Source organism: Chaetura pelagica, unplaced genomic scaffold (assembly GCF_000747805.2).
Source record: "Chaetura pelagica isolate M959 unplaced genomic scaffold, ChaPel_1.0 scaffold261, whole genome shotgun sequence".
NCBI lineage: Eukaryota > Metazoa > Chordata > Aves > Apodiformes > Apodidae > Chaetura > Chaetura pelagica.
Genome location: NW_009952189.1, coordinates 554,423 through 581,542, shown reverse-complemented (window position 1 = coordinate 581,542; position 27,120 = coordinate 554,423). Strand labels below are relative to the sequence as shown.

General features: G+C 39.3%; 1 protein-coding gene across 1 annotated transcript in view; it reads left to right on the top strand.

Annotated features, from left to right (window-relative positions):
* Positions 1 to 26,848, top strand: part of PPARGC1A (peroxisome proliferator-activated receptor gamma, coactivator 1 alpha) — a 64,371-nt gene extending 37,523 nt beyond the window's left edge. Inside the window, exons 6-13 of the mRNA XM_010007293.1 lie at positions 4,409 to 4,454; positions 4,563 to 4,636; positions 12,344 to 13,256; positions 13,814 to 13,918; positions 14,055 to 14,175; positions 23,170 to 23,291; positions 23,646 to 23,797; positions 26,630 to 26,848. Coding sequence (XP_010005595.1) covers positions 4,409 to 4,454; positions 4,563 to 4,636; positions 12,344 to 13,256; positions 13,814 to 13,918; positions 14,055 to 14,175; positions 23,170 to 23,291; positions 23,646 to 23,797; positions 26,630 to 26,733 — 1,637 coding nt within the window. The 3' untranslated portion in view covers positions 26,734 to 26,848. The remainder of the gene's footprint in view (positions 1 to 4,408; positions 4,455 to 4,562; positions 4,637 to 12,343; positions 13,257 to 13,813; positions 13,919 to 14,054; positions 14,176 to 23,169; positions 23,292 to 23,645; positions 23,798 to 26,629) is intronic.
* The last annotated feature ends 272 nt before the right edge of the window (positions 26,849 to 27,120 follow it).

Sequence of the window (27,120 nt, the reverse complement as noted above, 5' to 3'; positions counted from 1 at the left end):
GGAGATATTTATTCACAGAGTACTGTACCACTAAGAAATCATTATATCCCTAAACAAGCTGGGCAGGCTGGTTCATTAGTGAGCTTCTTTCTTTTTTGCTGGTGTAAAACTGAAGGCATTGTTAACCTGCCACATAGTCCTTAAGAGACAATAAATAGTGCTCTCACTGCTACAGAGAAAGCAATAAATGTGTCATTCCTTTTCAAGCTGGAATGCCGGTTTGTAATTTTATTTTGTAAATAGTTGAAAGTTTAGCTGCCATCTTGATCTTTCTCTCTCTATTTAGATTCTTTATGGCCAGAACTAAACACTTGTGTTGACTTTTAGTATCCCCCAGTGCATAAGGAACTGGTCTATATTACAAGCAGCTTCTATGACACAGATGCAAGAACTCAAAGCCCTCTCTCTTACTCTTTCTCCCCATCTTTCCCCTGCCTGTGTTCCCAAGATAAAGGAAAGCTGTAAAAGCTTATGAGCCTAAAGGGAGCTTTTTTTAAAGCTACTGTTACTTTAAAATACCCCTGTGTGTACATATTGGTCTGGCATCTAGAAGGCCAGGTGCCTATTTTGGTCATATTAGTGCAAATCCTGGATGGCTCCACTGAAGTCAATGGAAGTAAACTGGCTGCAAGAGAGATCAAGATAGGATCCCAAATAAGTTGATCTGGTATTTTTAAAGCAGCAATTGTAAACTGTATCTTTTTTTATTCTATCGCCTCCCCCATCCCTGCTTTTTCAGCTCCCATCAAATCCAATTTTTCACTCTTAAACAAACTGAATAGAAATAACCTTCCCTTCCCACCACTAAATACCCTATTTGCAGCTGTACATTCTGATATCCTGTGTATAGTTTTCCCCATTATGGTCTCAAATTCTCTGAACAGTATTTCTTGTAAGAAAGAAATTCAGCTGCCCCTAGAGCTTCTTGAATGCCAACTGCCATTCCTTCTGGATGGCTTCACCAGTCTGCTTCACAGCAAAATCCAAACTGAACTGTGTATGTAAAACCTGGGTCTTCAGTGATGCTGAAACATAGACCTACCAGAAGTTAAAATGGGCTTTACCAACACTTTTGGGTGTTAGGATGATACATGATAAGGAATATCATATATAACATGCTATATGCACATGTGTTATACACATGGATGGATGCCCACACACACATAAGCATGAATTACAAAATCTTCCTATTCAGGTCAGAGCTGCATTTTTTTTCTCCAGCTGAGACAATTGTATAGTTTCAGTGCACATAAGCAAGGCATATTGGGTTGTGGAAACAGTGTAGACAGAGAGGTCAGGAGAGTCCAAATGGACATATAGCTAACTTGCCAGTACTTAACAGATGACTGTGACTTCGGTAATATTGCAGGTGACATTGCAGACAGAGAGAAATTACTCTCCTTTAATTTCTGCAGTTTAATTTATAGGCTTCTGAAATGTTGTTTATTCATGAAATTTGCCTTATACACCAATATATGACTTCAATATCAATGGATTTGCATATAATACAAATACAAGAATGTAATGCTTTCAGCTTGGATAGTCAATTCAGGCGGAATCGACCTTGTAAATTTAACTGGTATTTGCAGACCTGGAGTCATTTGTTCATACATTTAATCAAAAGTATGAGAAAATTGGCTCCTGCTGTTGTAAAAAATAATCAAGGTCTGATACTTTCTTTCGAAGTTATGAAAAACTCACAAAAGATAAGTCAAACAGCATTTTGCTTTAGGGTTACTGTTGCAAACATATTGCAAACCCACGGGAATGTCCACAAACCCAGTCATGCCAAAGATCATGTGTGGTTTTGCATTGAAATTTGCCCGTAAGGAAACTTACTTCTTTTGAACCTGAATGTTTTCAGTTTACAGGGGCAAGCAACTTCATGTGAACCCTTTTTAATTTAAAAAAAAAAACACAAAAAACAACAAAAACAAAGCACCACAGTAGACCCTGAAACTCTAATAAACAGGCTGGAAGGAAAATGGTGTCTTGGCTAAATATTTACGGTATCAGTAGCTGCATGTGAGGACGAATCCTTTGCATGAATACTGTTTGGTCAAGCCCTTGCCTAGCAATAAGAAAACTGGTGGGTGTTTCGGTGTTCAAATTTCTCAGCAGGAGAATTGAGTGATACCTGCCTAAAATTAATACATGCAGTGTGAGATAATGCTTTGGTTCTGTGCCCATCTCTGGCAGATTTGCACTATGCATCAATGCTTCAGAATTTTATACGTATCTTCAGATGTGGGACTATTCTGTGGGACTAATGAGACTTAGAATGAGACTTTTTAGAGGCTTAAATAGCTCTGGCATGTTCAGCTTCCTTAGAAAGCCTCAGTTGGGTAAGAATAGGTACATTTTCATCCTCTAGAAAAAAAGTGGAAGTTTTTGTATAAATGTTTATTCCAGAGCATTACTGTAAGGTCTGTTTTTTTTTAAGTCAGTTTTACCTCTAGGTAGCCACTGGCAAACATTAGCATCCCTAGATGTATGTAAAATGCACACAAAGATGTGTCAGGTTACATTTAGTCTTTCTGCACCTGGTTTTATGCACAAATCAGTGGCACTGCTGGATCAGACAACTCGTTGAGGTGCATCTCCTCACTCCAGCGTTGACTTCTGAGGAAGGTGAACTTGAAGTGAACACCTGAGCTTCCATTTCTAACTTTCGTATGAGGAGGAGGAGAAACAATGTGCAGCTCTTGAGAATTGAGTTAATTTTTTTTAAAATGTATTATTACTTCAGGAATGCTCTAGAGCTTATAAAAGTAATCAATTTGCATATAAAATCCTTTAATGTTGATGGGAGCTCCAAGCCTGGAAGGAATACGAAATATGCAGCAGTGACACTCTGGACAAAAGATCTGCAGTGCAGGAGTGTTCAAGGGGAACATTTTGTCTTAAGTAATTAATTTGCAGAAGAGATCCCCTGCTGTTGTTCTTGGTACAGTGCTCTCTGTGTTTAAACATCAATCTAACTTCTGAAAAGTAAAATTTGCAAGTAATATTATTTTTAATTTTTAAACATTTTACTGGCAGTTAAAAGAATCTTAGTTGCGTTACAATATCCTAGTTCTTAGTTTGCTTTGGGAAAACACAAGTTTGCATGAATTAAAGCTACAAAGACTTGCATTTTTATAGATAGAGCTTTTTTTGTGTGTACGTTGGGATTGTCTGTGACTATGTCCATGGCTTGTTGTGGTTTGCAAGGTAATTTTCAGAAATTTGGAAGGTAACTGGTTGGATTCTGGCCTCATAGAAAAAACCTATTCTCAGTGCTACATATAAAACTGTATATTGTAGAAGTAAAATTAACTGAATATTCATAACGATCTGTTACTTTATAGTTATTCTGCTGCTTCTGTTTTCAAATAAAACATGAACTGTAGTCTAAATTAACTCTAAGAGAAATTACATTTTCACAGTGTATCCTCTAGATTTCTTAATTGTTTTTTAACATGTACCACTCTTCTGCTGAAATGTTCTTGGCATTTGGGTTGTGTACTGCATTTCAGAGGTGCAGTAATTGATGTAAATAATTGTTGAAATTTAGGTGCCTTTTTGCTACCAGTATATGAGGAGTCAGGAGGAGTCTCCTTATTTATCTATCTCAGATGCATTGAAATGAAAGCTGCTTTGTGGAGAAAGACCTTGGAGTCCTTGTGGACAAGTTATCCATGGGACAGCAATGTGCCCTTGTGGCCAAGAAGGCAGTATGTCAAGGGAGGTTCTCCTCCTCCTCTGCTCTGCCCTAGTGAGACCAGTTCTGGACTCCCCAGTTCAAGAGGGACAGGGAATTACTTGAGAGAGTCCAGTGGCGGGCTACAAGGATGACTGAGGGACTGGACCACGTGTCTTATGAGAAAAGGCTAAGAGATCTGGGGCTGTTTAGTCTAGAGAAAAGAAGACTGAGAGGTGATCTTATTCATGTTTATAAATATTTCAAGGATGGGTGTCAAGAAGGAGGGGCAAATCTCTTTTCAGTTGTGCCCTATGATAGGACAAGGAGCAATGGAAGCAAACTAGGATGCAGGAAATTCCACCTCAAGATGAGGAAAAAACTTATTTACCGTGAGGGTTACAGAGCACTGGAACAAACTTCCCAGAGAGGTTGTGGAGTCTCCTTCTCTGGGGACTTTCAAGATCTTTCTGGATATGTTTTACCGTGACCTGCCCTAGGTGATCCCGCTTTTGACACAGGGATTGGATTCTATGATCTCTAGAGGTCTCTTCCAACCCCTAACATTCTGTGGTTCTGTGAAATGGTATTGAACTATCAGAGCTCAGCCCTAACTGACTAACATGGGATTCCAGCACCAAAATAAAATAATAAAAAAAAAAATCTTTTTAGTATGAATTATGGAGTGTTCAAAATATTATATAATAATTTTCTTTTTCTCTTTAGCCAAACCAACAAGTTTATCACTTCCATTGACACCCGAGTCACCAAAGTAAGTACTAAAAAGTGCAAACATTTACAAAAGGGAGGGGTGTTCAATAGATTTTGGCTACAGCAACTCCATTTCAGCTTGTTTTTATAAATGTGCCCTGTCTTCCAGTGATCCCAAGGGTTCCCCATTTGAGAACAAGACTATTGAACAAACCTTAAGTGTGGAACTCTCTGGAACTGCAGGTGAGAAATGGGGAGTGCTGACTTCTTTAAGCATGGCTTGTGTGTGTTTGTTCATTTTAATATACCACATGAACACCAAGATCTCACAGAGGTGTCCAGTAGATTAACTTCAGTGCGCTTTAGCGTTGACTTTTTATCCAGTTACCTGAGAAGGAGTGTTTGAAAATATGCCTCCAAACCTACAGAAGACAGCATAATTTCTGGGAAAATATGAATGAAACCATTTATCTGTTCTACTTTCCCATTTCCCTATAGATTTGTTTACCGCTGAGCACCATCTTTCAAAGACAAACCCCACAGCACAGTGTAATAGATGTTACAGATGGAAAAGTTATGTCATCTGGTCTGTCTCCAGGCCAGTCTAGTGCTGTGCGTGACTGCATGTTTCAGTGCTTTGTCGATTCTAGATTAATATATCACAAATAACAGCTTTCTCCTCTACCATTGTAAAACTATTCCACAGTTTAGAGGTATTTTTTTTTAAATTGGTATTCATTTTATAACCTTGCTTTCTCTTTATTTCTTCTGTTAGCACACTTTATAAAATTTCCCTTTATCCTCCTCCTCTTCTCCGATCCCTGGTGTTCGTACCTTTGGCAGATTTGTAGATTTTTTCTCATAGGCTCATTTAGTTAATGCATCACCCATTGTACTTGTTTAGTTCATCTGTTCTTCTTCCTGCCGAAGTAAATTTCTTCAGACTCAGATCTGTTTTACTGCTTTCCTCTGAACTCTGTCTTGCCCCAATTTTCCTGAAGCGTCCAGAGCTGAGCACAAGAGCTCACAATGAATTCCACCTGAGTTATTGCCAAGACTGTTTTCTCAGTTTTGTAATACTGAAAAGAGATATACTTGACATGGATTTCTCTCAGGATAACAGTGGGCTTTAAATTATGTGACCTGTAGCGTTTTGAGGGGCATTGCAAAATATGTCTTCAGGTACGATAAATCAGCTTGGTGCTCCAAAATTCAGTGGCAGCTTCACACAAGAGCAGGCCCCAGAATTTATTTTGGGCTTTCACCTCCCTACAACCATCATTTCGCTTTTTCAGAAGCTTCATTAGTTCAGCATTAAAACATGCACACTTTCCTCTTCTGTGTCCTGAAAACCTGCAGCCTGAATAATTCCTCCCGTGACAAAAGGAATCATCCTTCCAATGCACCTTCTTTTTTGGGAAACCAACAAAGACATGGCAAAATTCACTGTATGCAGCAGGATTATTCCATTCAGTGTTAGTAGGCCTGAGGCATGGAGAAGCCTTTTTATTGTTGCTGGAGAGCAAATCTGCACAAGGGTGCCCATTTGTAAGCACACTGGTAAGTCAGTGCTTAGTGCTGCCAACTGAAAGGGGCAGATGAGGTGACTACAGCAGAGTGCTACAAGCAGCCGTTGAAATCACTGAAGGGAGCAGTGTTTTTTCCTAGCCAGAAAGTCAGCAGCCTGCTCTTCCCATCAGCTGACTAGACAGAAATTAGGCGTCTGTCTGACCCCTGAATAGTCCTCTAGTATTGCCTCCATAATGGCGACAGGAATGGTCTTGGTATTACCAAATTCATTCCACTCCATCAGCTGTGGACAGAGGAGGAAATAAAACAGCTCTGTGGTTGTCTTAGACAATGTAACCAGGAGAACTATTGCATTAAAAAATGCTGTGAAATAGCACAACTGGATGAATATGTGAACAGGAATGTTGTACTATGAAAACAAAATATTTTTTTCCACTCTGCAAAAAAATAGTCTAGCTAGGAAATAAACTAATGATAATCAGGAAGAATTAAGCTGGTGGAGCGTGTGTGGCCAGGGAGCTGGAGCAGTGTTACCAGTCAATGTGCATGATGGTGGGTCTTGGACTTCATGTTGCACTGGCTCTGGTCTTCACAGTATCTGGTGAGAAGGTTTCAGGAAATTGTATTTCATCACATAGTAACTGTATTGGTCTCTGCCTTCACATACACATGGGCTTTTTTCCACATTCATATATGTATATAAATCTATAAAAAGATGAGTGATTGTGCCGGTCTTACTTTTTAACTCATTTTATTGCAGTAGTGATAGTTGTGTCATGAGTCTGCTGAAAGCAAACAAGTACATAACAGAAACAATGTCAAGTACTGAAGAACTTAGTGTATTTGAGTAAATCATGGCACTTTGGTTAAAAAAAAAAATTAAAGAAAAAAGAAAAATAGTGTCAGTAGTGATTAATAATACCACAGAGTTCTTTAGTGAGACCCTGGCAACTCCAAATTATATCCAGATAACCGCATTGCTCATTGTCCTTATATAGGGCAGCTTGCACTGTATGAGCACTATTTATTATAATTTAAATAGGAGTTGCCTTGATCTCACTGCTGAATTGAAAAGACCATTAGCACTGCTGCTCGCACTATCGAAGCACGAAGTATTTTAATATAAATAGCAGCTCCCTTGATCTCTCTGCTGAAAACAATGTTGGTTCCCTCACTGATGAATTAACTATAGAGTAGAAAAATAAATAAATAAAAGCATTTCCCACAAGAGCCATCAATCTTCGTCACATGCACATTTTGGATTCATGTATCTAAAGTCAAACTGAAACTGTTCTCTTGCCGAGGCTGTATCTTGCTTTACAATGGATTTGTTAGTAGTTGTGAATAAGTAAGTTTGTCCTCCCTTAAACTGTCAAAACACTGTTTTTTTAAATTACAAACAAGGAACAAATATTTTTAAAGTGTTTTCAAATTACATGTAAGAATTCATTTGAAATAGGTGACCTATGATAGTCCCTTGCTGTCTGAAATTCCAACTCCTGCAGCTGATTCCTAATACTATTCTAATGTAAATGGACCAGAACATCATGATATGGAGGGAGCCCTAGGTGATGATAATGTAGTGGATAAAATTTCTGTGTAAGGCAAGTCTCATTTGGAATAAGAGGCTCACAAGCCATCCTTCTCCCTTTTTTTTCACAGCTAGCTGCATTGCCAGTGCCCTGCTGAGAGGCTATGGGCTTGAACTTCTCCAATGTCTTCTAGGAACACAGGAAGTTTCTGTGTCACTGGAAGACCTCTTTCCTCTTTGTTATCTGTCAAGTTGAGGGGGCACCTGCAGGCACAGGAACCAGAAGTGTGACTCATCCTCTGGAGGAGGATGTTTCTCTTTGTGTTAAAGGGCTCCTCAATGGTTGTCTTAGACTTTCTGTTGAACTTTTAAATAACAGAAGTTAGATGGCATGGCTCCTTCTGCTCTCTCAGAGCAGAGCAGTGGCTTTTTAAACATTCACTCCTGAATACTCAAAGCCATTGCATAAGTGGATGAAATGGGTTTACACACTTAAGGCTCAGTCAGTAACTGGAAGGCTATTTTCACACTCTTACCTACATCAGGCGACTTGGTGAAAAGTCTCTCATTTGCACACAGATCCTTGTAATTTGCATGAGTGTAAAACTTCTAACTAGTCTTTATTGAGTGCAAAGTTTAAAAAATCCAAAAAGATAGCAGAAAAGGCTGTATGAGCACAATCAGCTTGAACAGTGATTTGGAATTCACCAGCACCCTTGAGGATCACTTATACCCTGCTGTTTGCCCACCTCTAGATCTGTGTTACCTCTCAGTTGTCAGAACAAATACTTAAAATCTATCATATAACAACTTGTTTGACCTCAGAATGATTTTGGATAAAATGAGATGTGAGATGCAGGGAGTTGTCCAGAGGGAGCAAAATCTAGTAAATTGTTTGATCTTTTCAGGCATCTGTGTTTATTCTCTGCAGCACTGACAACAGGATTAAACTGAATAATCAACAAGCATGTAGGTTTCTTATTATATGATGGCTATTTAATTGCATTGTATTTTCCTGGATTCTGCAATCTTGTGCTACATGGAAGCTCTTCTGATTCTTTTACTCAGTTGAACCGTTATCTTGTGTTCAGTTTTTTAAGTGGCCTTAAATAATGTTCCTCTTGACAATCCATATTCAAACTTAGAAGGTATGAAAGCATTCATTTTCAATGCCTCTCAAAAGCCCAATGCACATGTAGAAAGGTTCCAGGGCTGTGTTCCCCAAAAGACATTAATTCTCAGCCTCCTCAAAGCACAACAAAACTCATGAAACATTTAAATCATAACAGTTACAGTGGAGTTTTAGAAGGATCGGTGTCTATGTAAAACAGCATTGCAAATCAGTTCTAGAAAGTAAAGATGTCACATTTTATGCAAAGGCACTCCCCTGATTTCTGCTTATCACCCTAGCTATGCTAAATTAGTCATTATGGGTTTTTTTAATGTGGAGTTTTGGAATGTGTCAAAAGTAGTTTCTGTCTCCCAGAGACTTTCTTGAAAGAAGTCGCTTGGTCAAGGTGGCAGACAACACGTGTGCAAACACATTTTGTTGCACAGACACAGGGAGGATGGGCCTGCTTCGGCAGCAGTGCTAGCAAGTTGTTGCACTCTGTTTTCAGGCACAAGATCAGCGAGTGAATTCATAGTATATAGATGTAGCAAGGCAAAGTGCAAACGTACCATTTACCGAAGCCATTCAATTAAAGAAAAGTCCCGACAAAGAAAATGTTTTTGTAGCATGTGCTGAAAAAATACTTGCCTTTTACTTTAAAAAGAAAAAAGGCTGTTAAGGAGGATGATTGTAGAGGAGTATGTACCACTGCTAACAGATTTGCTGTGCAGAAGTACGTAAGTGTGAGTGATGTAGAGGTACTTGTTTATTATAGAGCACATTTCAATGCAGTAATCATAAATATTGCTAAGGTTGTGCTCTGTTGAAATATGACCTACATACTCTTGATTGTTTGTGTTACGTGATTTGTCTGACACCCATTACATTCTGGGTAATGGCAGCCATTTGTTGCTGTGCACAGCAGGCTCTTTTGACAAAAGAAAATAGGCAGCAATAAAAAAGCTATAGTCTGAATTACATTCTGCACAGCGCTGCACTGCTGAGAGTTTGTGCAAGTGTGTTAACAATGCTCTGAACTGCCTCTTGTCAGCCTTCAGCCCGTAATGGCCATCTGTCCTTCCATAAATCTGTCAAAACCTGCTAAGTTCAAGAGAGAGCACAGAACATACCTTGTATTTGCAACACTAAAATGTACACATTGGCAGAGAAATTGGTGCGTGTGAAAATAATCCAACAGTTATAGAATATTGTACGTCAGTGGGATCATGGCACTCAGTGAAGATTACCTAGGATTAGTGTGAAGATCAGCAAGTGTACAGCCAAATATGTTTCTCAAAGTTCATGGCTTGGAGATTGGTCATGGGATGTGCTGGAGGTGGACTTTATAGCGGTGACATGGAATCAAAACTTCTCTTCCTCCTCCATCCCCTGATGGAGTTTTATTCAAAAGTTTAATGAACATTTTCCAACTTTTATCTGTTTCTACATGCCCGTGCACTTCCTGCTTCTGCTGAAAACCAGGAAAAAAGCCAAAATGCCACGAGGAAGCCCGTTCTTAGGCTGTCCCAGCACAGTTCTGCCAGCAAGAGAAGTGCCAGTAAATTTAGCTCAGTCTGTACTTTTGCAAGCATTTTTTTTGGTAGGGTTTTTTTCCTGCTCTTCTAAAGATTGTTGGACTCCTCGTCAAGCTTCTGAAAATTGTTCTGCTCTGTGTTTAGCTTGCTTCCTGCTGGGGCTAGCTTTAAAGAACTTGAAATAGAAGCAGTATTTTATTTTGAATATTGGATTGTCTCTGGGGTTTGTTTGCCTGAAATTCTGAAATATGCATGTTCGTTGTGCAGTGGTTGTGTTTCTATTTCATTCTTTCTCTAAAACTACATCCAAAAAATCTTTAACTAACCCCAAAGATTCTCATGGGTTGTATAATTTCATGATTAAAAGTGACAGTTCTTCATTTTTTCCATAGAAAGCAGTATTTGCATGCTGAAGCCTTTGTTGAATGTGAGTCCAAAGTTTTACCTCAGAAATTATTACTGCAGCATTTTGAAAAGGACTGTTGATTTTACCAAAAATTAATTTGGTAATAAAAAATATTTGTTAGTGATGAGCCCTATGTGAAATACATATGGCTGACTCAAGTGAATTTTCAGTAAGGAACTAAAAAATGGAAATAGTATAACAATTATGACTTTGTGCAAAACTATTTCACTATTAATTTCCATTTTGAGGTCACTAGAATTTTAGGTATCATTATCTTTGCCTCAGTTTCCCTGACTTTTATGACATTAGGCAAAGTCTTCACATAGCTACAGGCAGCTCAGAACCGTTTTTTTCCAAATGTTCAGACAAAATCAAACTTCTCTCTCACATCAAGTATTCATGTCTTGATACTCCTATATTTTATTCTGGAACAAATTCATTGCAGCTAATGCAATGGGACTCCTAGTCTCCATTTATGCTCCTTAGGGAGCACTAGGCAATGATGGACGCTTTTCCTTCTTTACAGCAAAACACTGTAAAACATATTCCATTTACATTGATCTGCTGAGCTCTGTTGCATGGTTAAAAATACAAAACAAAACTCTATAGCCATGTCTGAAATGCACATTTCCTGTAAGTATCTGCCCTCTCTTTTCATTTTTGCTAAGGAAGTAATGGAAAGCTCATTGCTTGTGCTAGAAGAAGGAATCTTGGGGCAGCACCAGCCCCTGGAGTTCTTAAGGGCGGTCTGGATTATCTAGGACAACTGCCTAATCTGGGTCTAAATTTGTATAAGTTTCAGCATATATACTTTTAAATTACAGTAGGGTCAATTGGATGGAAACAGATTTTTCAAATGTAACATACCAAATACCATCCTGAAGAGTTAATTATTCCCTGAGCAGTGGCTGCAGTCTTCTGTTATTCTGAAGAAATTCTATTACTTCTACAAAAAACATTGAGAGCTATATTCTACCATTTTAAAAATAATTGGATGATGCTCCTTCATTTCCCAGGTTTACTTGAATGGGCTGTAGTCCTTCCTGCAATTTTGTCTCACCGTGTTGATACAATCTATTGCAGTTCTGTGAGCAATCCTGATGGTTAGTGGTATCTTTAGTCTTCAAATACTGATCTCGCTATTTTTGCCTCCCTACTTCATGACTCTTGCTAATATTAGTTTTAAATGCAATGGTTCATTACAGTTACGGTTCTCCTATTGTTCACCTGGGTTTCAGTTGCAGAACCATATTTCAGACAAAATGTATTAGTTATGCTTACAAGAATGTATTATACATACATTAACAATGGTTTCCTAAGTTAATGAACTGTGGAGACAAGGAGTCATTGCAGTCGAGTTGTGGAGTTGCTGTACATCCTGGCATTCAAGTTCTGTGTCCTACTGAGGTTCCTTTAGTAGCACTCATTTATTTTTCTTGAGCTTGCTTTTATTCAGGTTTTTGTCTAATTCCTTCAGGTTTTTGACAGTGCTAGTCTTTTGACTTCTGATTTTTATATAAAAATCTTTCTTATTTTTAACAAAAAAAGTCTTTTGGTTTCTAATCTTTTGATCTTTTCTCTCAAAATCTACAGAGGGAGGAGGATGTCATGGAGGAAGGGGAGGGGCAGAAATTATGCTGAAGATTCATGACAATGCATTAGTACTGTTGCTATCATTTTTACCAGACCCGTGGTGTCTTTTTCCCAGTATAAGTAGTGTTAAAGTGACATAGAATGGGTCCTTTTTTGCATCTGTTTTAAAGAAGCACATGAGCCACCTTTGTCATTGTTGTATGTGTGCTTAAAAATATTATGTTCCACCTTTTTTTTCCCTTAGGCCTAACTCCACCTACAACCCCTCCTCATAAAGCCAACCAGGATAATCCTTTCAGGACTTCACCCAAGCCAAAGTCATCATGCAAAACTGTTGTACCACCTTCAAAAAAGCCCCGTTATAGTGAGTCTTCCGGATCTCAAGGAAATAACCCAATCAAGAAGGGTCCAGAACAGTCTGAGCTGTACGCACAGCTTAGCAAGACTACAGTACTGTCCAGTGGACATGAGGAGAGAAAGACAAAACGGCCCAGTTTGCGGCTGTTTGGTGACCACGATTACTGTCAATCTGTGAATTCAAAATCGGAAATACACATTAAAGTATCCCAGGAACTTCAGGACTCCAGACAAGTAGAAATTAAGGATTCTTCACCTGGGTGGCGGTGTCAGATTTGTTCTTCTCTAGAAGAAGACCAGTATTTCAAGAAAGAGACTTTACAGACAAGTAAGCAGGGATCCCATGGTAATAACAGAAAACAGCTCCAAGACCAGGAAATTCGGGCTGAACTGAATAAGCATTTTGGTCACCCCAGCCAAGCTGTTTTTGATGAAGAAGCAGATAAGACCAGAGAACTAAACAACAGTGATTACAGTAATGAACAATTCTCCAAACTACCTATGTTTATAAATTCAGGACTAGCAATGGATGGTCTTTTTGATGACAGTGAAGATGAAAGTGATAAGCTGTGCTACCCTTGGGATGGGACACAAGCCTATTCATTATTCGATGTCTCGCCTTCTTGCTCTTCTTTTAACTCTCCATGCAGAGATTCAGTGTCTCCACCCAAATCCTTATTTTCTCAAAGATCCCAAAGGACACGCTCTAGATCAAGGTCCTTTCCTCAATGCAGGTCTTGTTCCCGTTCTCCATATTCCCGATCGAGATCAAGGTCACCCTGTAGTAGATCCTCTTCAAGGTACAGTACAGAAAATTCATTTATCATCACCATAGTTAATTACTTGGAAGACAGCAAAGGCATAAAGCAACTTAAAGAAAGGAAAAAACAAGAAATAACTTAATCCAGTACAAGTTGTTTTGTAGTTCCTGTGCTGATTAACTCTGAAGGTTACAGGGTTGCTACAGAAACACTTGTTGCCATTGTGCTTTAAATTTGCCAAGTGTACACTTTTTGAGTGAAGCCAGTCAGGTCAGCAACAGAGCAATTGGTGAGAGACGTACACAACTAGCCTTTCCCATTATCTGCGAGCTGCCTGGTGCCAATCTAGCTGCAGTCCCTATCAGATGAAGTTGACAGTGGCTGACTCTCTGCTCTGTGTTAGCCTCAATAAGGAACATTACAGAAGGGTGGAGGGGGGAATGCACTTGAGGCTCCTTTAGTTGACTAGAAGATTGCAACCTGTCACTGGAAAATCTCACTGGTAGGCTAGAAGAAATTGTAAGTTCAGGGAAGAGGTAGAAAACAGTGTCAATAGATTCAAACTAAATGACAGAGGTGAATGTTTCTTCCTGCAGATCTTGTTGCTATTATGAGTCCAGCCACTGTAGACATCAACCATACAGAAGTTCTCCCTCACGTGCAAGATCGCGATCCAGATCACCGTACAGTCACAGACCCAGGTAGTGCCTTTTGCCTGCATTTGGTTTGCTTTGCAGCTGGTTCTCAAGATATAATAAAGCAATCCAGAAACTGTATTACTAATTTTGCATTCACAAATGCAGGTGCTTGATTTAATGACTAAGTTATGTTTCCTAGATATGACAGCTATGAGGAGTATCAGCATGAAAGGCTGAAGAGGGAAGAATACCGCAAAGAGTATGAAAAACGGGAATCTGAAAGGGCCAAACAAAGGGAGAGACAGAGGCAGAAAGCAATTGTAAGCACTGTGAAGATAACTTTCATTTTGAAATGATTCTGTTTCTTTTCATAGATTTCTAAAGCTAGAACTCAGACTTCATTTTCTTTCTTTTTTATAAATGAAAAAACAAGATACAAAAATCTCCTTACATGTACTTCTTAGTATTTCAAGTTTTAGGAAAATACGTATTTTCATAACAATTTGTGTTTTGATGTTACAATACTGATTTTTTCAGGTTCTAGAAAAAGGTTTCATCCTAGACAATAGACAACTAAAGGTGAAGTGGTCTGTTTCTTGTACAGATCTATCAGTGAACATGCCATTTTATTTATATATCACCTACCAGAGTGCCAGTAATCAATGTCTCTTTTCTATATTTGTTGTTTACATAAGCAATATAAGAAATTGTCTTACATACCAACTGCTGGACTTTCATAGTACTGTAGTTGTCTATAGATAACAGAATTCAAAACTGGGATCCAAGAGCATGAGTTTAATTTTTTTTTCTGCGCTCAGTTAATTTTTAAGTTAATTTTGGCAAAATAAATAGTCTTGAAGATGTGATGCAATTTTAAAATGTCACTTGAAGCTGGCCCTTTCACAATGAATATGTATTATTAAATTATTCATCAATGTTCTGTGTGAAACAACTGAAATACCTGAGGCAAAGGAAATACCCATGTGGGGATGAGCAGCTCTCTTGGCTCTTATTGCAGAAGGACAGAAGAATGGCTATTAAATGGACAGGTAGCTTTTGCCCCTCTTTAGTTTCCCATTGGCAACTGTGGGTTGATTTTGATAAATTGGGAGTTACTGTAGATCTGGAGTCCTCTTGAAGTTGCTAAGCCAGTTTCATGGCTCACTTTAACATTTTCTACTTGGTTTTCCGTGTCTTGCTCTTTCTGTTCAGTTGCACCTTCAGTTCTGTTCTGTCTGTCCTCTGGCTGTTGCATAAACTTGTGCAGACTGGGACACTTCATCTTTGTTTCCAGATGTTCCCGTAGTGCTCTGTCCCAGGCTCACCAAATTGAATATTATTTTATTTGCAGTGCCTTTAGTGGACTTGGGAGTAAAAGGTGATTTCTCACGCACTTGGTAGCATTTTTCCTAATTCTTGCACCTGCAGAACTGGGGAGGTGTAGAGACTGACAGAGACTGGAGTAGTCTGCAGCAAGGAGAAGTTGTGAGAGGGAATAGGCACCTCTATTTTATGTTTTTTGTCTCTGCTACTGTTGTTTCTAGTGAGCTTCATTAAATCATTTCACTTTTCTCTGCTTCAGGTGTGCTGTCTACAAAGAGTGGTGATAGATGCATTTTGTAAAGAATGAGATGTAGAGCTGTATGTAATGTGCTCTGCTGTGCTGATTTGAAACTCGGTGAAGGCAATGGAATGATTTTGTTTGGCTTCAGACAGGGCTAAATTTAAGTCAATTGCTGCAGTTAGTTTTAAAATATCTGGCTTCCATCTGCTTAGAGATGAACACTACCTTCCAGCAATCGTAACTTACTGTCTGTTCTCTCAGATCTAGCACAAATTAGAGATTCAAGTAGACCTCTGTCATGGGTGTTTCTTGCTATTTCTCAATTACTGTGCCTTACAATCATAAATAAACATGAAACCTGCTGTGGAGGTAGAAAATTTGATTTAGTTTAAAACAAACAAATATTTGGCAAGTAGCTAATCAAGAGAAAATGAAAAAGAAAAGAAACTTTTAAAGCTCCAGATATGCTGCATTGTAATTTCCTTTGTTAAAAATTTCAGACATTTCAAAACCAAGATTGAATTTATTTTATTTCTGAAGTTAACATTGTAATGATAATTAACTTCATTAATGAAATTATTTATTAATAAGCATAAATAAATGATAACTAAAAAATAAATGTCAATAAACAGAACATGGCAAAAACTTGAAATCCAGCCACCTGTGTAAAAGCTGCAGGAGATGTAGATGAAATCCTATTAACTTCTTTATCAGAAGTCTATCAGCACTTTAACTTTAAAGATCTGTATTGAATCATGCTGATTTATTCCCTGTGCAAAACTGCAGGGGTTAGGGTACTGCAGAAAAAAGGGAAGCCCTGATCCCATTAAATCAGTGATAAAATTTGTATCATTTCTAGCATTCTCTGCTCCCTTTCTTATTCCTTTTGGCTAATAGATCTTGTGTGTGGCTTACAGATCCCTCTTCTTTCTTGAGAGACTCAACTCATTTATTATTCAGACACAAGAATCTCCCCTCTCTTTCCTTGAACTCTTTCTACAATCCCATAAATTTAGATTTCTTTGCTCTCTGCATTGGGGAATTTTTTATTTTCTTTCTAGCCCGTTCTTGTGCTGCCAGAACTGATTCATGGCCACATACTCCAGATACTGTTACAAGAGTAGCCTGAATGCCTCAGGAGTTACAGGGCAGGTGGGTATTCTTCATGAGAATCACCATGTTATGATCTCAGGAGTTAGTTGTATTAAAGATGCACATTGGAAAGGCAACAGAAGTTATGACTGAGCTAAAACCTGTCAAATATTATTGGTTCAATATCTAGAATTAGTTCCCATGTGACAACAAATATGGGAAACCTAAGACAAAGAGATGAGAAAAAAATTCACATCATTTCATCTGTCAAAACCATATGTGCAGCAATGCCCTCTGATTGTGCAAGCAGCTTGTATTTTGGCAGACGTGAAGGAGTATTGGCAGAATGCTGAGGAGGCTTGTTTTAGAGGTGTGTTTAAATAGCAGCCCCTTCAGTCTTGCACACAAGAGCTTTGCTGCAGTACCTTCAGATCAGTTAGAAGCCTGGGCTAGCCTTGCCCTGTATATATCCCTGAATTCCTGTCTAGACTTACAACTATATAGAGGTGGCTTGACTTAGAATCATAGAATGTATTGGCCCTATAAAGGTCATCTAGTCCAACCCCCTGACAAGAAGCAGGGACATCTCACACTAGAACAGATTGCTCAAGCTTGACCTTGAATCATAGAATCATAGAACTATTCAGGTTGGAAAAGACCCTTGGGATCACCGAGTCCAACTGTCATCCCTACTCTACAAAGTTCTCCCGGTGTTTCCAGGGAGGGGGCCTTGACCACCTCTCTGGGCAACCTATTCCGACGATCCAGCACCCTCATTAAATAACTCTTTCCTAATGTCCAACCTAAATCTTCCCTTCTCTAGCTTAAAACCATTATCCCTTGTCCTATCATTATGTGCTCTTGTGAACAGAAAAGGTCTCTTTGTGATCTGGCAGTGTGATATTCTTCTATTCTTCATTTTCCTCTCCCCTCTCCAGTTGCTGGAGTCTCAGTGCCTTTTTTGTGGATTGGAGTCTTAATTTTGAGCAGTCACACTTGAAAAATATGGCCTGAGTCCACAAGATATTTTTTAGTTAGAATAAGAAAAATATTTCTGTCATTCATTTATTTGTTTATTTATACTTTCTTTGTGCTGCCCTTGCTAACTGAGCACAGTTTAGTTTGAACTTGACTTGATTTATATCACTGGATCCCCATTTTCATTTAGAATGGGTCCTCACTGATCATAAGGATGGTTTGCCACTAAGACTTACATAACTTTATAATGCTAACCAGATCATGGTGGAAACCTACTTATCATGAAACTTGAGGAGCAACTGCAGGGCAGGACTGTCTTCTTAGAGCTTTGTAGAACCTAGGATCCAGTTCCCAAACAAGGCAGAACACAGTGATTTGCCAAGGAGACTGAGGACCCTTTTATCTTCTGTTACACTCCCGGAAGTTTCTGAGTTATGTGGGTTTTTACTCCAGAAGCTCATTAGGCCGTGATGCAAATGCTTTCCAAGGCATGGCATCAGAAGTACAGTTAGCACATTTCAATTCTGGAGTCACCAGTTTGTGGTTCCTGATTGACATGGTGCACCAGGGTTGGGACTGTCTGTCTGATGAGCAGCCTGGTGTTCTGAATCTCCTTAACCGTGCTGCTCTAGCCACGACACTGACTTACGGTCTCGTCTTCCCTGCAGCTCATTTACTGTGTGCACTGGCTGCTGCCAGGAGGTATAACAAAATCAGCTTTTATACCTACTATTAACATCACCACTTTTCATTTCTAAGTGCTGACAGACTCCATGAGACAGGTATCAAGAATCCCTGTCCCAGAGAGCTTACAGATGTAAGAAGATAAATGCACTGCGAGGCCACTGCAGTGGAAAGAAACACATGGTTTCAAAGAAAATAAATTGCTGTGTAACAGGAAGGCAGGGGAAAGGTGGTTTCACAAATGAGTGCTTGGCTTCTCTAAAGTCCAAAACCAGAGTCAGCCTCTAATGGAGTGCATTTCCACTAATGAAGGATCCAATGTGCATTGTATATTTAGTTTGGATTTTTTTGTCATTGCTCATCTTGATAGTCTTGATCCCAGGCACTCTAACATTACTGTGTGAGTTGCTGAAAATGTATCAAATGAATTACCTAAATCTTGAGGTTTACTGGTTCATCATTCTTTTTCTAGCAGTCATTATGGAGTGTAGCTGAACTGTTTCAGTCCTCAGTTAGCAACATGGCAGCACTTACTTTTTCTCCGGTTTTTGTGATTCTTCCTTTTGCCATTCATACTTGCCCTCAGATCATAACTATTTTTCTTTAACAGAGATTATAAAGAAAATTATTTATATTTATTATTGTTGTTGTTACTATTATTACTACTACTATTTCAGAATATTAAGCTTAATTGCTTTTTCCATCCATAGCACTTCTATTTTCTAAACTCCATCCAGCCATTCCCACTGCACTTTCAAAATGGTATTTGACCTCTAGCTCTGAGGGTAAAAGCCTTCATAGCTTTATACTGGAAGTGAGAAGTCCCTTGACATGAAAGACAATAGGTACAGGGCTTGGACCCAGCCAGCCGCCCATGCTAGAAGAAGCAGCAGAGCCTTTGACATGCCCATGCCAGACCCAAGTTTTAAAATGCTCCTGAATTTCTTCTCTCAGCTTCACGTAAAACATGAATTGGCTCTTGCAGAACTAGGTACACAACACAAAAACAAAAAACAAACAAAACAAACAAAAAACAGAAAGGAAAACAGAGACAGCAGCACTATGTGGTGGAACAGCTGGAGTTGCTGCCATCAGTTCCTTTCAGACCCTGCTTAGCAGCACCATGGACAGGCAAACCTAACAGGTGTTGGGTGAAGAAGCCTAGTGATGTAAAAACTAATACATCTAAGAGTCTATGGCTTAGTTCCTTATGAAATAAATTATTAAGAATGAGGAAGGGAAAAGGAAATATAGTTTTGGAGGAAGCCTTTGCAAGACAAAAAGATCCTTATCATCAATGAATTTTTGCAAGATGAGTGATCCTTTTGTTGACCCTTAGATTTGTAAGGTATGTCCTGGTGCCATTTTCTCAGGTGTTGGAATCATAGAATCATAGAACTATTCAGGTTGGAAAAGACCCTTGGGATCACCAAGTCCAACCATCATGCCTACTCTACAAAGTTCTCCCCTAAACCATATCCACCAACACCACATCCAAACGACCCTTAAACACATCCAGGGATGGTGACTCAACCACCTTCCTGGGCAGCCTATTCCAGTGTCTCACCAATCTTTCTGTGTTTGCATTATAATGCTTTACTATTTTCATTTGAGATTTGCAATACTGCTTTTCTGTTTGAGATTTTCTGCCACATCTGCCAATTTAAATGTTTTTACTGCAAGGAAGTAGGAGAAAGATTATAGAGAAGAAGCTTTACATAAACCAAAATAAGCCATTTTGGGCTTGAGGGAGTTGGCTGGAGTCATCTTTCTTTCTTTTTTTTACCTGGCAAAGCAATGAGCTACAGTTAAAGGTTATGATGCAAAATAAATCATCTTCACTTTTGGGAGGGAAATATGAACAGTATCTTCTGGAGTTTCCTGCAGGTTCCCTCTGCCCACATTAAATTAAAAACAAAAGCTTTCTGTGCTGTTCTCTACATTTACAAGTCATATATCATCTCCTTAACAAGTGCAGTAAAAACCATATTTAATATGCACGTATGGACTTTGTAACTTATTATAAAATTAAGGGCTTTAACATTTAGAGGTATGTTGTAATCTTGTTAGGCTTGTATAGCACTTATTATTAATGGGAATAAAAGGCAAGTGTCTCTGTGAATACAAATACATTCTTTATAGTTGCTTTAAATAAGCTCAACCAAACCAAAGACAATGCTGTATGAATCCTCTGTTCTGCAATATCTTACACCACCAGGGCTCTCAGCTTAAAAAAAAATGCTTAGACACATCTTCTCATGTGTGCATACTAGAGGACATATGGTGCATTTCAGCTTTAAATTTAAATTTCCTAATTTTGCAGGTTTAACTTATTCCCTTAATGATAGCTTAACAGGTTTGGTTTTTTAATTGTAGTTTTGTTTTATTACAGTTGTCTTAAAGGAGTGTTAGAGATATAAAGGTTATTAGAGGGATAGAAGAAGGAAAAATTGCACAGGCATGCACACAGGCTTATGGAAGAGTGTGCAATAGTTATTTCCATCACACTGTAATATAACAATCTTGATGTCAGTGAGTGAAACATTATGTTTTTCAGTCGAGATGTATTATCTCGGCTAAAGTATATTAGACAGTCTGCTATGTTATGTTCTGCTCCATCTGGTCAGTCATTTAGGTTCAATAGCAAGTATCAATGGAATTGTTTCTTATCAAGTGTTTCAGAGTGGTTAAATCCTTGATTTGGTAGAACACTCTGAAAAAGTAGTTACTGTGAATATGCAGATTTTTCTGCTTTTGAAGTTTATGGCACCCAACTATACTGAAAGTAAGTAGAATTAGAATGAGGAAAATGGAAGAAATGCAGATTTCTGTTGCTTTCACTCTGCGGTCCCTAGTTTGCAGAAGCTCTACCGAAACTCCTCTGTCAGGAGGGTCAGGGCTCTAGACTCAGGCACAGTAGAGACAGAGATAAAAAGCAGCAGCTCTCTATAAAAGTACCCCTCTTCCCTAAATTTACGGCCACCCGTGAGCACATTTGTCCATCTTTTAGCTATGATAGCTTCTCCAAACTTCCCTGCTATGGCAGAGAACAAGGGCAACTTTTGGATGACACACTTTGGAAGGCGTAACATTTAGAAATTAAATTGTCGTTTCTAGCAGGGTTATAGAGGACTACCAGGGTCCCTTGTATAATCAAAAGAGGCAAAGATGTCAAGGATCTAAATAAGATCTGATCCCACTGTTTAAGGAGAACACATACATATTTCGGTAGAGCAACCAGGGACTCCACTGGGCTGACCATGGAACTGTAAAGGATTCAGGTGGTTACAATGGTTACCCTTTGTGCCATACCTTAGGGGGCAGGGCTTTTGGGTGGGAGCATTTCAGTCTTGAATCTCTATTTTCTGGAGCTTTAAACTCACTTTCATTTCTCAGAAGCTAAGATTAACTGGATATGAACCCCTGAGATTTGTGAGGCCAGGAAAAGAGTCAGTGAAAATAGGTGACTGAGTGCACTTGTGAGGAGTTTCTGTTGGAAAGTAGATATATTTGTTTCAGTTTCCTGTTGCAGGAGTGCTCTCCTGGGAACTGGGAGCCAAGATTTTGGGCCCCCCTAACTATGAGTTTTGGTGATCCGTTTATCTCAAATGAGTGCTCAAACAAGTGAAAAAGAGACATCAGGGTAATTTATTTTTCTTACATGTGTTTTGGTCTTGTCTTAGTCCTGTTATCTGGGGTTCAAGGATGACTAGTGCCTCTGCGGGGACTCATGGAAAAGATGCATTTTGTGCACTGTAACACTATAAGCTACTTGTCTCTTCAGGCTGGGATGTTTCTGAGCAGGAACGCGAGTCTATATTTAGAGCCTTTTGCATAGCACAGTTGAGGTGCTATTAGCCTTTAGGCACCTCCAGGTTACGATAGTCATGAATTCTCAGCAGTCAGTGTAGCTCCTTCGGCATTCGGCACCTAAATTCTGTGCAAATCTCAGGTGCCAAAGCTGATGGTTTTAACTGACACTGCTCCACTGACTGACAGATTTATGCCAGCTGAGAATGTGATGGTGGTGGTGGTTCGATGAGACAAATGTATGGTTGTGTAAGAGATGAGCAGCAGGGCCAGTAGTGCTAGGGTTCGTCAGGCCAAGGCAATCTGAGACAAGAAGGCTGCACACCCAAGCCATGTGTAGCCATGTGGTGCTTCTTTGCCCTGATTACCTAAAGGTCAGTGTATTGAAGATTCTTTTTGCCTTTTGCATTGCTTGCAGCTCACTGAATGGATGTACTCTCAGTAAAGTGTTCATCCAAAAATTCATAAAGTGACTCTTACAGGGTTTCCTAATCCTTCTGTCATTCTCCTGAGCATTTCCACTTAAGAAAGGAAAGATATGACCATGACTTGATTGTTTTAAAAGTATCTTTGATGCTTTGTTCCAAGTGTCAAAGGAACAAGCAAATAATACCCTAGCCTGAAAAACTGGGGACTTCAGTCTGAGATTTTTTTCAAAGAAACCAAAAGGTAATGGTGACCACAGCTACTGAGTCATCTAAGTTTGTAATGCTATGTTTGTATTAAATTTGGTTATGTCTATGGTACACTTATGCAATTACTGTGCTACTTAATACTGCTCCACAACTAAGATGGGTTTTGCCCAGTATTGTATGGATGGCAAGAGAAAGGAATCTCCTTGTTTGGAAGAGTTCACAGTCTTGGGGGAGAAGTGGTAGAAAGGGTGAATGGGAAGAAGGTGCAGTAAGATACAAAGTGTGTGACAGAGCAGTGACAGGAAGCAGTGAAACCTTCCAGGAGCACACCACCTGACAAAGGTAGTGTCATTTAAGTACCTTAGATGATTTCCAGGAGAGAACTATTTCACTTATGAGCAAGATGCAGTAGGTTTGCCATGAGAGGTTATTACTATAATTATGCATCCTCTGCATATCCGTGTGTCTCTGTTTGCATGTATATATGTATAGGTTCTTCTCTATTACACATTTGTTAAAAATATGCCTGCCTTGTTGCTATTTCTCAACAGGAAGAACACCGTGTGATTTATCTGGGTAAAATCAGACCTGACACAACCCGAACAGAACTGAAGGACCGGTTTGAAGCTTTTGGTGAAATTGAGGAGTGCACAGTAAATTTGCAGGATGATGGGTAAGAACTTTTGAGATTATTTCTTGTTTTGGACCTGCCATATGTAAAAAATTCTGGCAGTAAGATAACTGGTATGTGAGTTACCAATGTAAGTGCTGTGACAGATGACATGCTGAGTTCAAAACCTTATTTATTTTCTTTCATCCTTATTTATTAATCTTGCTAGTTGAGGTTTCCTGTCCCAGAAATAAGTATTTAGCTGCATGACAGCACAATCATGCTGATAAATGGATGCAGTACTTCTGGCATTTCCACTGCTGGGTCTCCTGCGAGTTCTTGCTTTCAAGAAGGGGTTACACTAATGTGTGTTAACTCTTTTCAGCTTTTGTTAACAACTGTATTTTCCAATTGCAGAGACAGCTATGGTTTCATCACCTACCGCTACACTTGTGACGCCTTTGCTGCTCTTGAAAATGGATACACTTTACGCAGGTCAAACGAACCTGACTTTGAGCTGTACTTCTGTGGACGCAAGCAATTTTGCAAGTCTAACTATGCAGACCTGGGTAGGTATTTTGCTTTATGTGAATCAAAGTACATGCTTCTTTCTTGTTTGCTGCTTATATTATTTAAATCACTGGGGGGGTTAAAGAAAGTGGTTTTCGCTTTCAGAAAGAAGTTTAAGTCTACTAATCTGAGCTGTAATCTGAGCTGACTTCTTCAGGTACTTCAGACTATGAAAATTCTTTTAAAGTCCATTTCCATAATTGTCAAAAATACGTGCCCAATATTCAACAATACATTTACCCATTGAAATGATAGCACTATGGAAACCTCCTGCATGCTTTACTATTCATTGCTATACTATGGCTGCTTGGTTTTAATACCTGATTTTTTCATATGAGTGATAAACAGAGAACAAAGCTTCACCCCAGAAAATTAGTTACAATTCTTACTTTCTCATGAGCTGTGCTGTAGATGTGTAGAACTTACCAGAGACACTCCTTAAGCACAATTCATAGGTTCTCAGGTCTGACCTTTAGTATAGCAAAGGCCATGGATCTCAACTGATGGTTCTTAAATAGTGTATAAGCATCTATGTATGAAGGTGTCTCCTTGCAGGGCCTTCCAGTCATGAGGTAAGAGGCCTGTGGAGAGCTTAGCAAATTTCTTGGTGTTTGCTGTCCCACTGATGTGGGGCAGTATGCCTAGCAGTCTCCAGACCCAAGGATGCTGTGATAACTCCAGTACCAAATGTACATTCTGGCTGCAGTAACATATCTGGGTCTGTCCTAGTCTTGTCTGGGCAAAAATGTATCGTTCTGTACTGTGCTCTAGGTCAGCGTGTGATTCTTCCTCTTGCTATGTTTGAAGATGTTTTAAGTCTTACAGCAGGAGTACTGGTGTTAAGTATATGCATAAAGAGACCATGCAGTCTGCCAAAACATCTTCTGTAATACTATAGTACATTATAAACTCACCTCTTAGTTCCCTTTTAAAATGTAAAGTATTCATTAAATGTTAAGCCCTTCCTAATATCTGTATGACTAAAGACTAAAGGTATGTGAGATACTCTTTTCTGAATAACATAGAAAGGGACATTTTGCTGTTGAATCTATATTAATCAGATATTGTGGGTTTTTTTGTGAATAAATGACCACAGTCATTAAAATCTCTCATAACCCTGTAACACAGTGCTAATGAAATCTTGTATGTGCTGACCTCAGCTTTGTACAATACAGGAAGTGAATGCAGATACACTTTTTTCTAACCAATTGATGTATTTTCAGAATAAATGATAAAGATGATACACATTGTTCACAATGAATATGCTATAATTCACTTCAGTGGCTAAACAGATAATATAAAGCTAAGAAAAGGCAATTGCTTGCTGAAGATATATAGGGCTAGTGTTAAATATAAAAGGTAGCAAAGTGTTTGTCAAAATGTAGGCTGATAAAAACAGTAAAAACAGATTGAAGTCTTGACTTGATTTAACTTATCTTCAACAGAGGAAGCCAGGGTTGCCTCTGTATCTCAGAAAATCTGGGGTTTAAAATAAATTGTCTGAAGGGAACCCTCTTGAACATTATTCATCACTGGTAGTATTCCCTGGCAGGTCTCTCCATACTGAGTGGGATTCCCAGAGTATCTGTGAGTGGAGTATTTTCACTCTGTCCTGCTGACAGCTCGAGCTTCTATACTTGCTCTCCCTATATTTCGCAGAGTATCTGATAGAGCCACATAAGGAAATGGCAAGATGAACTTTAAAATTCATGAGCTAGTACAAGGACAGAGAGAAGAACAGAAGAAAGAAAATACTTGAAAATAGTAGTCAGAAGTTTAACACCTTTCCTCTGTGAGAAGATATTGTCTCAACAGAACTTGTAATGAACATTTAGTGCACAGTGTGTCTTACAGTGGTAGATGGGGAGTTCTGATTAATTCAACACAAGAAATGGCAAGAAAAGGGCACTCTCATAAAGGAGCTGTGACACAGGAGCCGGGGAGAGTCAGTGTTAAGCAGGGATGACTCCTAAAGGAAATTCAGTGCTTGTAGCCATGTCAATAATTGCCATACTGGACCTGCATGGCCGTAAACGTACAATGCCTCCTCTGTGCTAGGAGCAGGCTGTCATCTGTATCTGAGCAACTAGCACTGAAGCAGGTATTGCAGGTCACAGGGGCTGGACCATTATTGCTGCAATGACTTATCATGTATGCTGCAAAGAGCCAAGGAGCCCACCTGAGACTGCTTGTACAGCAAGAGGCCTTGCCCTGAATTGCTCGCGCTCCAAAAAAGCAAAACCCCCAAAAATCAGATTGGAAGCAAAACCAGAGATTCAGGAAGGGGTAGTGATTTGTACAAGACCCCAAGGCAGGGCAGGCAGAAGCAGCAGTGTTCATTGCACGCTGCTGACAGGCTGCTCTGCCTTTCGGCAGAGCCATCCCCCTGTTAACTTCCCCAGGAGAATTAAGTCTGGGATATTGCATGTTACAAAACAACGGTTGCAAAACAGTGGTGGAGTTTTGGGTAAAGCGTCTATCAAGATTATGTGGACTACTTTGAGACCCATATATAGCAGTGTGTTGGTGCTCAAGTCTGTGAAGAAACTGTTTTGAGTTTACCTGCTCTGTATGTACATGCAATTAATGGTTCTCCCTCACTGCTGATAACTTGTACCACTTTTTTAAAGTCCTTCTTCTTACCAGTAAGCTCTGCCCATACCTAAAACTTCTCTGATTACTTTTTCTGTGCTTTTATCATCCCACAAAGTTGTGGTTTTAAGCAGATTGTTTCTGCAGTGCCTTGTTTGTACCATGCTGCAGAGAACATAATACAAGTACTCATTAGTGGTTCTTGCCTCTTACCAAAACTTGCATCCTTTGGGTTTCAGATTCAAACTCAGATGATTTTGATCCTGCTTCCACTAAAAGCAAGTACGACTCCATGGATTTTGATAGTTTACTTAAAGAGGCACAGCGGAGCCTGCGTAGGTAACGTGCATCACACCTGAGGAAAACGGAGGGATGGCGAATACCTCACGGACATCACGTCCTTCAATAACGGACAATTAAGAAGTCATACTTAGGAATTTCTCCTACTTTACACTCTCTCTTCAAAACCATGGTTTACATGAACACAGCTGCTCGACAAGTGAAGAGGCAGGATGGCTGTGCCATAAGCACACACGTGTCCATGGGTGTCAGCTTTGCTTTGGCGGGTGGTCAGTGGTGGGGGAGCCAGGCATTCCTTGCGAGTTCGATGCAAACCACGAGACATGGCAGCAGTTCCACAGAGATACACGTACAATGAAGAACTGCAAAATCTGTACATACTGCATTTTAACAGGAACAGAACAAAAATGAATAAAACAAAAAATCCCAA